This window comes from Pinus tabuliformis, chromosome 2_1 (assembly GCF_031772625.1).
Source record: "Pinus tabuliformis cultivar Carrire ecotype Pingquan chromosome 2_1, CPIR1, whole genome shotgun sequence".
NCBI lineage: Eukaryota > Viridiplantae > Streptophyta > Pinopsida > Pinales > Pinaceae > Pinus > Pinus tabuliformis.
This window is the reverse complement of record NC_142299.1, coordinates 641,837,301-641,853,219: the sequence shown is the minus strand read 5'-3', so window position 1 is coordinate 641,853,219 and position 15,919 is coordinate 641,837,301. Positions and strand designations below refer to the sequence as shown.

General features: G+C 37.8%; 1 protein-coding gene across 1 annotated transcript; it reads left to right on the top strand.

The window, feature by feature from the left end:
- The first annotated feature begins 5,979 nt into the window (after window positions 1-5,979).
- LOC149202194 (ethylene-responsive transcription factor CRF2-like) lies at window positions 5,980-6,768 on the top strand. Its single transcript, XM_089399913.1, has one exon. It carries the CDS (start codon window positions 5,980-5,982, stop codon window positions 6,766-6,768), a length of 789 nt encoding a protein of 262 aa, XP_089256039.1.
- Window positions 6,769-15,919: the final 9,151 nt, after the last annotated feature.

The following is a 15,919-nucleotide window of genomic DNA, read 5'->3' as shown; positions in this document are numbered from 1 at the left end:
TAAAGAATGAAAATTTTACTTTCTCAAACAGTTAGGTTGGGTTGTTACCCAACCCTAACTACTTCCTTGAGAAATTTATTCCAAGGAAGGGATCCAGAGGAGGGAGGCATCTCAGATCTAGGAAAGAAAAATTCATATATTATTAAAAAGGATTAACTGTGATAGAAGAATAGACATAGGAAGAATAGACATAGCCTAAAGAAGCTAAGTCTGGTTAAGACCAGATGGATGTTACTATTCAAAACGAAAGGTCTTGAGGAGAAACCCTGTGAAGGGTAGCTTGGGGGGAGACTTAGGCGAAACAACAAAGTTGGAACTGCAAGTCTCACGGTTGGGAGGAAAGACAAAACAAAAGATTAAATCATAGAATCTATCTTACTGAATAGCGAGATGGAGATGTTTTCTAGTAAATCTATTAGTTGTTAATTATAGACTCAGTAGATAAGAAAGGAATATGAAGAAACGATTGCATGTAACCTAATAGATAAGAAGAATGCAACAAATACTACTATTACTGATAACGGTTAATTTAGAACCTATGTAACCGAAGGATGAGGTGAGATATGTGAAATTGTTTTGTCTCAAAATAGGCAAACTCAAAACTTAGTAGAGCAACAGAAAGACCGTGGACAATGACATCCCTTGGTAGAGAAGAAGGTACGTCGAAGGGTCTCAAGAACCCAATCTAACCTGAAAACGAGTAGAGACGGGATCACATCCAACAAGAACATTATATTTATTAAATTTCTACCAAGAAACTAAATGCATACTACTACCGTTTAAAAAGAAAGACAAGCTCGGTGCATAAACCATAATCATTATGAAGAAATTGTCTTGAAATAACAATGAACAATATGATGCTAGTCAACACAAGAATTTAGCGTCGCAGTATAAGACTTAACCAAAAATAGTATTCCCAAGACTCTTAAATAACAGAGTTTTTAAGTTACGAATCCCTGGCAAGGGGGAAGAGCATTGAAATATTTTAAATTTAATTATTTTTTTGGATATTAAAATATTTTACTGTTTAAGGGGATTTGAACACGTTAAATATAATTTAAACAATGAAGAAATGTGACTCTGTGTGTATCCATCTTAATCATGGATATATTTCAAATCTCTAGATATGAAAACCTTTCAAAATTTTCACTGTAAAAGAGGTTTGGATCCCTCTTGTCATTTGCTAGACCTGTATTAAAGATGAATCTATATTATATTTATAATAATGATTACAAGATGAATGAAACTAAGAACATGTGTTTCCTCTTAAAAGATTATATGTTCAAATCTAAAATGGATAAAGCTTTTACAATTCCATAAACATTAACAATGAAATTCTTAAAAAAGAGGGTCAATTATCTAATTGTGTCAAGGGACACATTCTACAACCCAGTATGACCCATATGTGTAAGTATGTCACATCTTTAAAAAATAATAAAAATGTGGTTTACTAATGTCGGCCAAAATAGTAGCTTGAATTATAATTATATATAATTCGAATCTTTAGATTATATATAACATTTTAATCTTATTAATAGGCTAAGATTAATTATTAAAATATAATTATGTATTATTATATATAATTAGAATTATTTCATCTATTTAATAGTCCCTTTATCATATACGTGAATTTGAATGGATCATAAATTTACCTTTAATTAAAAAAAAAAATACCACATTAAAATTACAAATTAGGTAAAATATTAAACATCATATTTACTAAAGCCAATACCATCTCTTTAATCAAAGGAACAAGGTTAATTCAATACAAATGCTCCAAAATCTTTTAATATTTATTTTAATTAAATATTTGTAAAATAAATCTTTATAGGGAAAAACCATATCCTATGGATATATTATAGTTGTTTAAAAGGCATAAATATTTCCACATCAAAGTTCTAATATTTGAAAATATTAATTTGATGTAGTTTAATTATAAATTTTGTTATCATGCCATAAAAAATATTATTAAATCTAATATTAATATTATTAAATTTAATATCTTTGGATTAATACAATATTAAATTTAATATGATATTCAATTTGTTATATTATAATAAATATTAATATATCATGATATATATTGACTCTAGGTATAGATATGGAGGGAAATATAAAGATATAAATGGATAGAGGTGGAGAGATAGAACAAATGATCAGGGAGAGATGGAGATGAAATGAAGGGGAGGGGAGAGGAGGAATGAAGAGAGAGGGAGGGAGGAGGGTAAGAGATAGAGAGGGAGACACAAATATGGAGGGAAGAGAGAGGGGGAAAGAGAGACAAGGTTGGAGAGAAGAGAGAGAGAAAGAGAGAAATGGGGGGAGAGAGGGAGGTAGGAGAGAAAAGGAGAGAAGGGGAGTACTAGAGAGAGGATTTGAGAGAAAGCGGGAGAGAGGTAAAGAGGATTTGAGAGAGAGTGGGAGAGAGGTAAGGACGTAGAGGGAGGGACAAAGAGATGGAGTTATAGGGGGAGAGAGGAAGAAATACATAGAAAGAGAAAAGTGGGGGGAGAGAGAGAGAGAGGAAGTGGAAAGGGAGAGATGGAGAGAGAGTGTGTATGTTTTGGGGTGAGATAGAGAGACAAAGAAGGAGAGATAGAAGGAAGGGGGAAGAGAAGGAGAGAGAAGGACAAAGGGAGGGATATAGTGATAGAGTTGGACAATGAAAAGAGAGAAGGTGGGAGGGGGGGAGAGACATAGGGATGTCATAGAGGAAGGAATAGAGAGAGAACGTATGAGAGAGAAGGAGAGAGGGAGGGAGAGAGAGATGGAGTTAGAGGGTAAGAGAGAGGGAGGTAAGAATAAATACATAGAGAGAGAAAGTTGGAGAGAGAGAGAGGGAGTGATAAGGGAGATAGAGGGAAAGAGGGGAGCAGGTGGGAAGAGAGATAGAAGGGAGAGAGAGAGAGTGAAGGGGAAGAGAGAGGGAGAGGAAGAGGAAGGGAGAGATATAGAGATATGGAGAAAGAGTGTGTATGTTTTTGGGGTGATATAGAGAGACAAAGGAGAGGTAGAGAGAGATAGAGATATAGATGGGAGGTGAAGACAAGGAAGAAGAGAGAGATAGAGAGAGGGAGGGAGAGATATATAGATATGGAGAAAGAGTGTGTGTGTTTGGGGCAGTGAGATAGAGAGACAAAGAAGGAGAGATTGAGGGAGATATAGATATAGATGGAGGGGGGAAAGAGGGAAGAATATTTCTTGCACTAGATGCATTAAATTCAATATAGATGATGATCTCTAATCCTATTTGATTGCTTTCACTAGATGCATTGATTTTAGTTTAGATGTTGATTTCTAATCATATTTGATTGTGTTTCTCTATATGCATTGGTTTCAGCATAGATGGTGATTTCTAATATTATTTGATTCCCTGCACTAGGTACATTGATTTTAGTGTAGATTTTGATTTCTAATTATATTTGATTGCTTACACTAGATGCATTGATTTCAATGTAGATGTTGGTTTCTAATCTTATTTGATTGCTTGCATTATATGCATTGATTTCAGTGTAGATGTTTTTTTTTTCTAATCCTATTTGATTACTTGCATTAGATGGATTAGATGTTATTAATCTTGAGAATATAAATTATTAAAAATATTGTTCAAGATTGGATGGATGGGGGGGAGAGCGAAGAAGATTTCTTGCACTTGATGCATTGATTTCAATGTATATGATGATTTCTAATCCTATTTAAATGTTTTCACTAGATGCATTGATTTCAAGGTAGATGTTGATTTCTAATTATATTTGATTTCTTGTAATAGATGCATTGATTTTAAGTGTAGATGTGGATTTCTAATCCTATTTGATAGCTTGAACTAGATGCATGGATTTCACTGTAGATGTGGATTTCTAATCCTATTTGATTGTTTCCGCTATATGCATGGATTTCAGTGTAGATGTGGATTTCTAATCCTATTTGATTGGTTGTGGATTTGTAATCCTATTTGATTTCTTGCACTAGATGCATGATTTCAGTGTGATGTTGATTTCCAGTCGCATTTGATTGCTTGCATTAGATGCATCGATTTTAGGGTAGACGTTGTCTTATAATCCTATTTTATTGTTTTCATTAGATGCATTAGATGTTGTTAATATTAAGGCAGTAGATTATTAAACAAATATTTTTCAAGATATATTTTGTAATATGTAGATGGACACTATTAAGAAATAATTAGCTGTCAAAAGTTGGGGTATCTAGAATTAAAATGAAAAAGATATGCAAAATCAATCCTCTTGCAAAGTGAAAATTAATCCTTGACATTATCGTCTCCCTTCTTCATCACCAACTAATTACTAATAGAAAATTACATATATTCAAAATATATTCAAAATTATTAATAGAGTAATTGCATACAACAATGTATTCAAAATGTTTTATAAGAGGAAAATGTATATTTATAAACATCAAAACAAATTAAAATATTCATGAAAGAGATGTGATAATTGTTTGTAGAAACAAATAATGTAAATATTTTACAAATTTGGTCACTCAATAAAAAAATTCAAAAATACATTATTTCTTGACTTTGCAAAATAAACTATAAATAAAAAAAAGCATCAAAATATTCTTGAAGGAAATAAATTATTCCAAACATAAACAAAGAAACAAATTATTTCAAGAGTAATCTTGACACCGTGAATTATCAAAATACTCTTCAAAATATATTTTGTAATATTTGGAGGAACACTATTTAGAATTAATTAGTTGTCAAAAGTTGTGATAGCTAAGATTTAAATGAAATAGATGTGCAATATCAATCTTCCTACAAGATTGTCTCTCTTCATCATCACCAACTAATTAATAATAAACAATTACATACACATATAAAAATATAATACAACAACTGTAGCATTCACAAATATTACCATCCAAATCCAAATCCAAATCCAAATGCATTAACACAGAAACCACTCAAAGCATCCAAACACGGATGTACAAACCATTCAAGGAAAGCAACACAAACCAAAATAAAGAAGAGAATGATATGGTCATACCAACAAAGAAAATATAATGTGAACCTTGAATTATCACATTGTTTCCCTCAACTTGAACTAGCTTAGATCCATCTAACACCTTATCATAATAATGATAATCCAAAAATTTGGCATTGTTTCCCTCAACTTGAACTAGCTTAAACCCATGTAACACCAGATCTATGATGCCTCGAGAAGGTCCAAATCCCTTGAGGTGCAAACATTTACTGAGATTCTACACACCGACCCTCAGTGCAAACATTTCCTGAAATTCTCCACACCAAAAAAAAGATTTGCACATTGAAAAATTTGATTCCTCTTAAGATATGATAAATCTAGTGTGAAATAAATCTAAACTAATGAAATAAAATAAAATTAAAAACATTTATACCAATTTAATGTCTATACTATATATATTTCAAATTATTTTAAACTCGTATATATATAGATATATCCTGTTCTCATCAAAGGAATCTATATTAAAAATTTGAATTTTAAAATAGAAAACAAATCTATATCAAAATACTCTTAATTTTCAGACATTAACAAAACCCCTCAAGATGAAACTCAGATCGAATTAGAATATGAGATGTAATGTGTATCTGGCTTAAAGAAGCTGACAATTCGATCTCGTTGACTTCTCTCTTTCGTTGTCGAAAAAATATTTTAAAGAGCAGTCCTAGTTTGACTTGAAAAGGTCATCAAATACTGCATGATGTTGATCCTTCACATAGCGTTGACCATATGGAGATGCTTTTGTGGAAATGCGAGATTGACTACTTGTCCACAACCATTACAGTTTTTTAACTGGATGCTTCCAAGCGTGAAGCAGCACTGGAGCTCGACCTATCAGGTTAATAGTAAGTGCCTTTTATGGTCTCGAGCTATCAGGTTAATAGTAGTGGCAGTATTTAAAATTTGCCTTCTTCTCATTTCTTTTATGTTTGTTGCAGGAAGGATTGCAGTCTGTTTGAGCTATAATCAAAGAACTTGAATTATGCCTCGTCGCAAGAACAGGAAAAATAATACCATCAGAGCTTCCAAGAAAGAGAGGAATGGGCTTCTGACAAGGAAGATCAGACTGCTCTGCAATGACCCAGATGCCACAGACCTCTCAAGTGACGATGAATTGAGTGCTGCATCTCACAAAAGATTGGTTCTCGAGATTCACCTACCATTGGATTGTTCAGCTCGCGCCGGAAATCAGTACTCACCTCGGGTGCCCAACAAGAAAGCCAGAACCTTATGCGAACCAGTCTCTAATGTAGAGTGTGCGGTGAGCCGTAAATACCGTGGAGTAAGACGAAGAAAAGGGGGGAAATGGGCTGCAGAGATCAGAGATTCTTCCAGAGGAGTGAGGCAGTGGCTTGGGACTTTTGACACAGCAGAAGCAGCTGCACTGGCTTATGATAATGCATCAAGGAAGCTGGGAGGACCATTACCATTCACCAACTTTGCATACACACAAACAACAACAGCTCCATCTGAATCTGTTTCTGACTCAACAACAGCTCCATCTGAATCTGTGTCTGAATCTCATATTTCAGAGAGAAATTCATATGGGGATTGTCGTGCGGAGTCTTCTTCAACTTCTGTACAACAAGTGGCCACCCCAGATTCATTATGTCCACTGATTAACCATTCAATATTTGATTATAATTCTTATTTCATCCAAGAATTTGGATACTTCTCTGACATGGATAATTGTGGTGTCTCGCTAACAGAATTGAATATGGATTGCCTTGACCTTTTGGGTGAAGAAGATGACATTATGAACTTTTGCTAGACTGCTCCATGGACACATGGCAAAGTTTGTACAATATAATTACTTTTAGGGATAAGAGTCAAGAGTATCTGGTAAAGCAAAGTTTTTCCAGGGATGTGTATTATTATTAATGTATAGTCAATTGAATTTATTAATTCTTACCTGTATTATGGCCTTTTGATCATATGAGTGTGATTATTATTGTATTGGTTATATGTGTGCGAGATTATTATTGTATTGGTTATGTGAGGCATAGTTTGTTTTCATGTATATAATGTGGTTAGTTCAGTTGGATTTGATAGATTTTCAAGATATATTTTCTCAAAAGATTGAAAATGTACTAAAACTTTGTGTTTCCATATATTTATATGAATACCAATATTCGTTGAATAGGACATGTAAACACAATTTTCAGAGATAAACAAACCATCTGTGATCCTTATTCTCCTCACTCGAATGAAAAATGCAGGAAAATGAGTCAGTGTTCATTCTTCTCCCCTCATCACTCTAATTACAAAATTTTGAGAAAGAACCAAGGCTCCTTCTCCTGTCAAAGAGATAAACAAACCATCTGTGATCCTTATTCTCCTCACTCGAATGAAAAATGCAGGAAAATGAGTCAGTGTTCATTCTTCTCCCCTCATCACTCTAATTACAAAATTTTGAGAAAGAACCAAGGCTCCTTCTCCTGTCAAAAATTTAATACAGTATGAGAAATGACTTTTTATTTTATGTTCCTTCTAAATATTAAGCAAGGTTTCATGTCCCATTTTCTTCTCATTGGAATGATAGAAGCATGATAAATTTTTTTTAAATGTATTTTTAATCTCAAAATGATATTACTTACTATATTTAAGAATTATAGTATTTTCTTATAATTTATTAATATAAAAAACCTTTAAGATAGGGAAATATCTTACAATTGATTTTTTTATTAAAAGAATTTATTTTTATTCATTTATTTTAGGACAATTTCTTAATGAGCTAAGTTCCAAATAAAATACATGTTCACATTACTCATAAGATGATATCCAACACTTTTTATAGATATCAAGAAAATTTTAATCATAATTGTTGTGGGGAAAAGTATCCGACTCGGAATGACCCTATCCCTACTCTAAGGGTGATAGTTCCTTAGCAACAACTGAAAGTAAAGCTTTGATATTTTTCCTTTATGAAAGTACAGAGAAGGAAGAAAAGATTGACCAACCGATGACTTTCGCTTTTGTCGATCCTGTCTTCTCTCTTTGCCTCTTGTTCCCAACTCCTTGCTCCTTTTGCCGGCCCAGCTACACAAAGATCCTGCAAAAACAAGAGAGGGAAACTACAAGAAACATGTACTCATAACTGATGCATGGATTAGGATGAATCAAATATACAGATGAAAACAATACATCATTGCAATACAAGTATATAGGAGAACACCAAAGCTTTATTGATAGAAGAAAAAGGTTCTGAGAAGGTTACAACCATAAATGGCTCCAATCCAGCAGCACCTCCCCAGCAGCAAGAAATCTCCTCTTCCCCTCTATAAAAGCAATCACCCAATAGCTCTACCTGTAAACCAACAGCACTTCCTTGCTTTGCACAAAATTCCAGCCTCCTGAGCTCATAGGAGAGAGCTCAATATATAGATGAATTGAGAAAGGATGAGTCAGCTTGCAACTGATGTGTAGCTGCCTTGTGTCCTCTCTCTCTTCAGTTAATCTTTAGTTGATCTTCAGTTCTTGAGTCCACTTGGTGAACCTTGCTTCCACTTGGAGAAACAAAGCCTCTGACTCATCACAAGGCGAAATACCTGATCCAAGTGTCATTTTTGGAAGATTCCAAAGCAATGACTCACTGTGCCACTTGGCCAATCTCGCCCAGCGCAGGTAGCCTTCATTGGTTTTGACTTTCAGCGCAGGTACAAGGAGGAGCAGTTGACATTCAGCGCAGATGCTCAGTGGAGCAGCTGACATGATCCAAAAATAGCCTGTTTTTGAGTGTTTTCAGGTGGAGAACTGATAGGAAGTGCTGTGGTTTGCTGACCTTGTTCCTCTAGGGGTAAGAACAACATGTTTAGGGACTGAGGATCCCTGTAATTATTGACATTTCATGCTCCATGCTGCGAGGCACAAAAATGTCTATAACAGTTGCCCCCTAAAGTATGAGGCCGTTTATCGGGTGAAATGCTTTATCCAGAGGGTCCGAAGTTCATTCAAGTGCTGAGAGGTGCCCTGTAATACAATACAATACAATACATTATTTTTCATTCTGTTTTCATGATCTAGCTGAGGCGGGCATTCCCATGCTCAGCTTTATAAATACATTTTGGTACATAGAACAGACGATCGTCTGATGGTAGACTGATAATTCTCTGCTGAAATTATCATCCTTTGAGTAGGATGATCATCTGCTGCAATGATGTACATAACAAATGCTTTTATATTTCCTGAATATGTATCGCAGCCCGGATGGATGAAACTAGATCCGGGGTCTTCAAACTCGTTCGATCTTCACTCTAAGTACAAGTCGATCCATGTGAGAATTTCGCTGAAGTCGAACATGGAAAGACATCGCTTGATTACCGGTCAATGATGAAAACCGTTAACAAGCGCGAGAGGAATCACCGATAATGATAATGACCCTCAAGGTACTGCAGTACAATTCACGTGGCGTGAATAAAGGACTTGGCGTCGAACGCCACGCAAAATCTTCTGGTTGAAGGTCATTGATGTATACCTGTCGCCGGAAGTGAGAAACTTGCCATTGAGGCATGCAAGCTTCAAAGTACCGATGGGGTTGTTCCTAGATCAACTTCTTGGATAATGAGCTGAAGTCGACAAGAAGCGATCCGTCAAAGGAGGGCCTTAATGAATCCCACATCAATGACACGGAACGGAGCTAATGATTTTAGTGGAGGTGAAAACAAACTGTGACATATGATTCAGGGTGGCGATCATGAATGGATGAAGGATAATGTATGGCAGTGGATGGGACACGGTTGACACTTTCAGAATGACCTCTCTTGAACATATAACGACACTGATGCGATGGATCAGTAGCATTACCCCAAAATGTGGATGGTTTGGCGAAGACCATGGTGATGAGACCGGTGAATGAAACAACCCAACCCGATGTGGTACAGAAGAAAAGTGTCATGTTCAAGAGCGACTTGCTACCATTAAGCTTTGATGTTCTCCCAATTTTTCCCCAGTCATTTCTGACCAGTACCTCTTTATTTTTGTCAAGCTTGAGGAGGATAACATATGCTTGTTCTATAACCTACCCTTCGGGCAAGCCCATCGCTATGATTTAACGAGCTTAGCGATAGGGAAACTCGTTCTCGTCTAAAGACAAGTTTGTCGCTATTTAATCATTTTAACGAGTCTAACGACAAGGAAAACTCGGTCCTTTTCATTTTTAGAGAGTCTGAAAAGGTACAGAAAGTTAACTCCATAATTCCTTTTTCGTCATCTAATCCCTTAAGTCCGAAAAAGTATAAAACAATACAGAAGGGATGGGTGTTCGGTACTTTTAACGAGCCGAACAAGACAAGCGCTCGATCTTTTTGTGTAATAATCCCTCAGGTCCAAAAAGATTAAAGTCTAAATGAGGGATAGCTCTTCCGGTCCTTTTAACGAGCTGGAAGGCCAAAACTCGGCAAACTTTTCATATTTTACGAGTCTGAAAAGAGCTCAAAGAGGACTCGTCTTTTGAGGAACGAGTGATAAACAGGGATAGCAACTGATTCCAGGTACAAGTTGGAATTTTCCAATCACGGCAGTGTCACAAGGATGGCTAGGTGAAATCACTCTTCGCAGCTGTTCCTCAAAATGGGTAAACACACAAATGGAAGTGAATGATCGGCCAAATGACGGTGGAGGTGACGGTGCACAAACACGACCAAGGCTTTTATGGCTGATGAATTTACGATCTCAGAAGGTTATTTACCGGGATAGGTTCTTTTTTTAGATAAAAATGAGCTTAAACTCTGGAGGGAACATTGCTCACTGCTTTTATTTATTTTTTAACGAGCATGAAGACCGCGTTAAAACTGCTCGGATCTTGCGTTTATTTTTTAACGAGCATGAACTATGTGCTAAAACTGCTCGATTTGTTTTGCATGCCCCCAGCATCATAATAACGCATGTCAAAGGAGGGTGCCCCCCAAGCTTCATTGCATTCAATTTGGTGGTTGGAATGAAGGTTTACCTTTGAGTTTTGAAAGGGGATTTGTTTCATTTTTTAATGAGGTTGACATAGTAAAAGAACTATCCTCATGACTCCTTGTTTCATTTTTTAACGAGGTTGACACGAGATAAGAACCGTCCTCGGTGCCGACAAAATATCTAGGAATCTTCCGAATCCAACCAGAAGATTGGATTAGATTTCATTTTGTAGGTTTCCACCGTGGCCACTTCCGCCAGATTACTTGGAGGCGGTAGGGCGAAAGTACCCATTAAGGCAGGGTCTTTTAGGAGACCTACTCCGATATTTTGAAGCCAATGATTCCTTCCATGGATCATTGGAATGCTTCCTGTAACTTGTGAACTGTTGGGGAGAAAATTTTGTTGGTCGACGATTGTAATTCCTTCTTGGAAGGGAAATGCAATCTTCCTGAAGTAGGTCGACACAACCGCGGCCATGGCATAGATCCAGGGCCTTCCTAGTAGGATGTTGTAATCGAGGTTTCCATCAATTACTTCAACATCAATTCTTACTGTTTTGCCCCCCAGTTCAACTTGCAAGTTACTTAAAATCCCGTATGGAGTGTATGATCGTCCATCAAATGCTTTTAACGTCGTTGACGATTTCGACAAGGGTGGTGAGCCTAAATCTTTCCAGCAACTCATCGACATAAGACATGTAGATGGCCCCTCATCAATAATTGTTCGATGAACAGTTTTGTTGAGGGCTTTCACTTGAATAAGGAAAGCTAGTTGAGCTGGTAACTGAGGGTCATATCCTTTATGATCAAAGGCCACAAGATTGGAATCCATTGGGCCAATCCCACCTATTGCTGATAATAACGCTTGCTCTTGGGAGGGGCAATTTTGTGGTACTTCAAGTGTCGACATAGTGGACGGCGATTGGGCCAGGTCCTTTACTATATTATAATTCTGTGCTTCTTTGGCACGAGGATTAAATGTCGATTTGTGTACTACTCCCTTTGGCGACTTTATCATTGGCTCAGGAACGATGGGTGGCACAACTTCGGTCAAAGTTGTTGTTGAACTACTAGGTCGTTCGTTAACCTTGTTTTTCGACAGCTTTGGATTCCCGTAATCTTTATTCCTTGTCAAAGCATTATTCTGTTGTTTTGAGGTAGACAACATAAGCACTTGGGATCCGGAAGCATTTTGATTAGCAACCAGATTTTGACCTGGATTAGGAAACAGATCAGTCAATACTGCTGAGGTTTTTGAACTCTTAAAGAGTTTCTTAACTTCAGCTATATGTGGACAATCTTTCGTCCAATGATCCTCATCGCATATATGACACCCTGCCGGGGGTTTCCTTTTTCTTCCTGTCTTTTTCTTCTTGCCCCCTGGTTGCTTCAGTTGTTTGCCCTTGTCGGTCGACATGGCATTTACTTCTGAGGCAAGAAGTTTTTCATTTGCATTTTGACTGTAAATTTTGTGCTTGCCAATCACGTCATCGCCGGCGTGAGAGTCATTGTTTGATTTAGGAGGAGGAGGAATTGAGAATTCCGGTCTAGGGGCGTCAGGTATTTTGTCGTAGAGCGTGCCAGACTGAGTATAAACCAAGTCTAGATATTGCGCACGAGCTATAACTTGCTCTTCTGTTACGACTCCTCCCTTGGCCACATCTTCCGTTATGGCCGGAAGTAATGACTTTATAAACCATTCAGCTAATAGCTGATCGGGAACATATGTTTTTACCATCCTACGACGACGTCGCCATTCATGTATATGATCAGATATATGAGTGGCCGTTGTCTGTTTGAAGTTGGTAAGGAGTTCTGTTCCCGTTTCATACCTTATCGGTAATTGAAAATGGGTCAAAAAGGTTGTAGCTAAGGCACTGAAGTTGTCGAACGAAGCTCTAGGCAATTCAATATACCATTTTACCGCTGGACCCGTTAACGTCCTCTGAAAAAGGCGAAGTCTTATCGAATCATCATTCAGGGTGTTTGATGAACACCATAGATGGAATGTCATTACGTGATTCGACGGGTCTTCACCTGGATTTCCATTAAATTTAGGAATGTCTGATGGAAGTTTGTGTGGAATTGCTGGCCACCAAGGGGCATAAGCAATTGGATCATTCGTCAGCCGGTTTAGATCTGGTAATTCTAGAGTTGCTACAAAGGGCAACTGTTGATTCAGGTTAGGCGAAGCATATCCAGGATAAGATGGAATCGCCTGAGCAGTGGGTCTTTGCATACCAACATAATGTTGGCAACTTTGACAAGGTTGATGGGTATAACCATTATAGTATGGTTGCCCATTACTTACAAAGACTTGTTGCTCAGGTCCTTGATATGATTGCTGGAATTGCGGTTGTTGAGTTCGAACCAGCTCTGGTTGTTGGACCATTTGCTGATGCCCAATACTAGATGATTGACCAAGATGAGGAGTCACAGTACTTGTTTGATCCTGAGTCGCTCCAGATAAGGAGGCACTGACCTGAGGTTGCGATTGAGATGTCGAGACAAGAGGCTGTTGTATGGCAACCTGAGAAACTTGGGGTTGACATACAGTAGGCAGCGCTTGTACTTGCGACGCAATTACCATACCAGGTATAGTGGCAACATTCGACACAGGGTGGACTGGTTGCATAGAATATACAACTCCTGGTTGTTGAGGCAATATTGGTACCCAACCGCTGGATGTAATTCCAGTTTGACCTGAACTTTGTTGTGAACTCACGGATGGGCATCCTCCCGGAGGAGGTAATGAAAGGGCATACTGCCCCCCATATGGTATTAATCCGGAACTCAAGGGGATTGATTGCCCAGATTGACCTCCAAATGGATCAATTTGGCGAGTTTCAACATAAGAAATACCAGATGATAATCCAGATGAAGAAATAGGAACTAACCATGTCGTTGTCCCTGATTGGACTCCGGTTTGTTGTTGACAATTTGCCGGGACAGATGGTATACCAGCGAACATCGTTGGAGTAGCAGCAGGAGGCTCTGCTGCAGCGGTGTCGGACGACACAGTCCTAGATGTCGACGGTTGTTCAGACATATCTAGTCTATCCAAAAGATTTCTTAGCGATTCTACAGGAACTTCCACTTGTGGTGGACTAACTTCGAAGATCAACGAGGGAAGGGTGATGATTATTCCGCTTAAAATAAATTTTATAACGACGCTTTAGACACAACTTGCTTTTTCAGTTTTAAAGAGTCGAGAAAAAGCTAAAGATGACTCTAGTCTCCTTTGATGTATTAACGAGCCCGAAGTGACAAATGCTCGGCTGGACTTTTTCAGTTATAGAGTTTGAAAAAGGCCAAAAGAAACTGCTCTGGAGATCTAGGCAGAGGGTGTGCCAAACCTTTCGCAAAACCACGGAATACGTTTTACGGTACGTGTGGTCAATCTTCGTGAATGCTGTGTTCACTGCATTGCGATCAGTAGGGCGGTCGACACGGCTTCCTAAGGATAAAGGATATATGCCTATAGGGGTCTCCCAATATATACTCGACGGTACGTGGGAGCACAAGTCCGTATTAGTGCCACCGACTCTCAGGAGGAATCACCCACCTTCGTAGAGATCGACAGTCACTACGTTTAACGACGCCGGAACACGTCTCTACCTAGACCTCTATGTGTTTGCGTTATGTTACAAAGCGTTGTTATGTAAATTGAATTTATTTTAATGTTGATCTTGTTTAGCAGTTTGCCTTTCAGGATCACCACGAGATGTATTGGTACAAATTCCTAAATGCAGCTAAAATGATAAGCAAGCTTTACAATCTTTTTAGCTTTGAAAATCCTAACTACTGAGGGGAGAGAAAAACATTATCTTTCCACACAGAGCACAAAGCACAAACTAATGCACTTTCCCCTAGATCAATCACGCAAACTTATCAAAAAATGCAAATGCAAGATGCATGTATTTCTTTTCTTTTCCCTTAATGTTGATGTAGACAAAAGGAAACTGTCGTATAATTTTCGAATTCAATTTGAAGCGTAAACAAACAAGTTTTGTCTAAAATCAAAAGACGCCTTACAGGTACTTGTTTCGACACTAAAAAATGTATGAATTCAAACCATAAAATGAAAAACAAACAAACTCAAACAGCCATGAACAGTAATAAAACTAGCTCTTAAGATCACAAAGACACTTTTACAGTTCAGGATCTAAGAGGCCACAGTTATACTGGTTTGCTTTTCACAATGGGAAACTGTAACTGAAACAAGAAATACTGAAAGAACAATCACAGTTTCATCACACAACTGAGGCGGAATAATGTCAAGGAAAGTTGGTTTACATCAAGTACAAATGACAAGCAATCAGCAGCAAAATAACAGTGAAAACAGGGCCAAGACTCAGTGGGAAACCTCAGGAAGACATAGCCTAACTGGTTCAGCGCAGGCTCTGGTCTGTCAAACTGACTCTCAGCGCAGTTCCCGAAGGGAGTACCTGCGCTGAAATGCAGACTGCCTTTGGACAGCCTGCACTGAGACACGAGAGTTGCGTTCACAAGGGTTTCCGGGTCATAAAAAGCTCAAAAATTCACTGTTTTTGCTGAAATAAAAAGCTATAGGTCAAGTACAAGCTAAGGGATGATCAAGAGGATGAAAAGCTATCACAAAGAGCACAAGAGTCCTTGTGGATCAGCTCTTCAAATCATAAACTTGCTCAGAAACTGAGCCAGAGCAGCTGCCCTCTACTTTGCAATTGAAGGACTCAATTGCAGTTCGATTTGGTGCTCTCCTTGTTTATGAGATGAATAGCAAGAAACACAATAAACCAACAAGATACTAGGTCCCCAGTGGAGTCGCCAGTTTGTTGTGGGGAAAAGTATCCGACTCGGAATGACCCTATCCCTACTCTAAGGGTGATAGTTCCTTAGCAACAACTGAAAGTAAAGCTTTGATATTTTTCCTTTATGAAAGTACAGAGAAGGAAGAAAAGATTGACCAACCGATGTCTTTCGCTTTTGTCGATCCTGTCTTCTCTCTTTGCCTCTTGTTCCCAGCTCCTTGCTCCT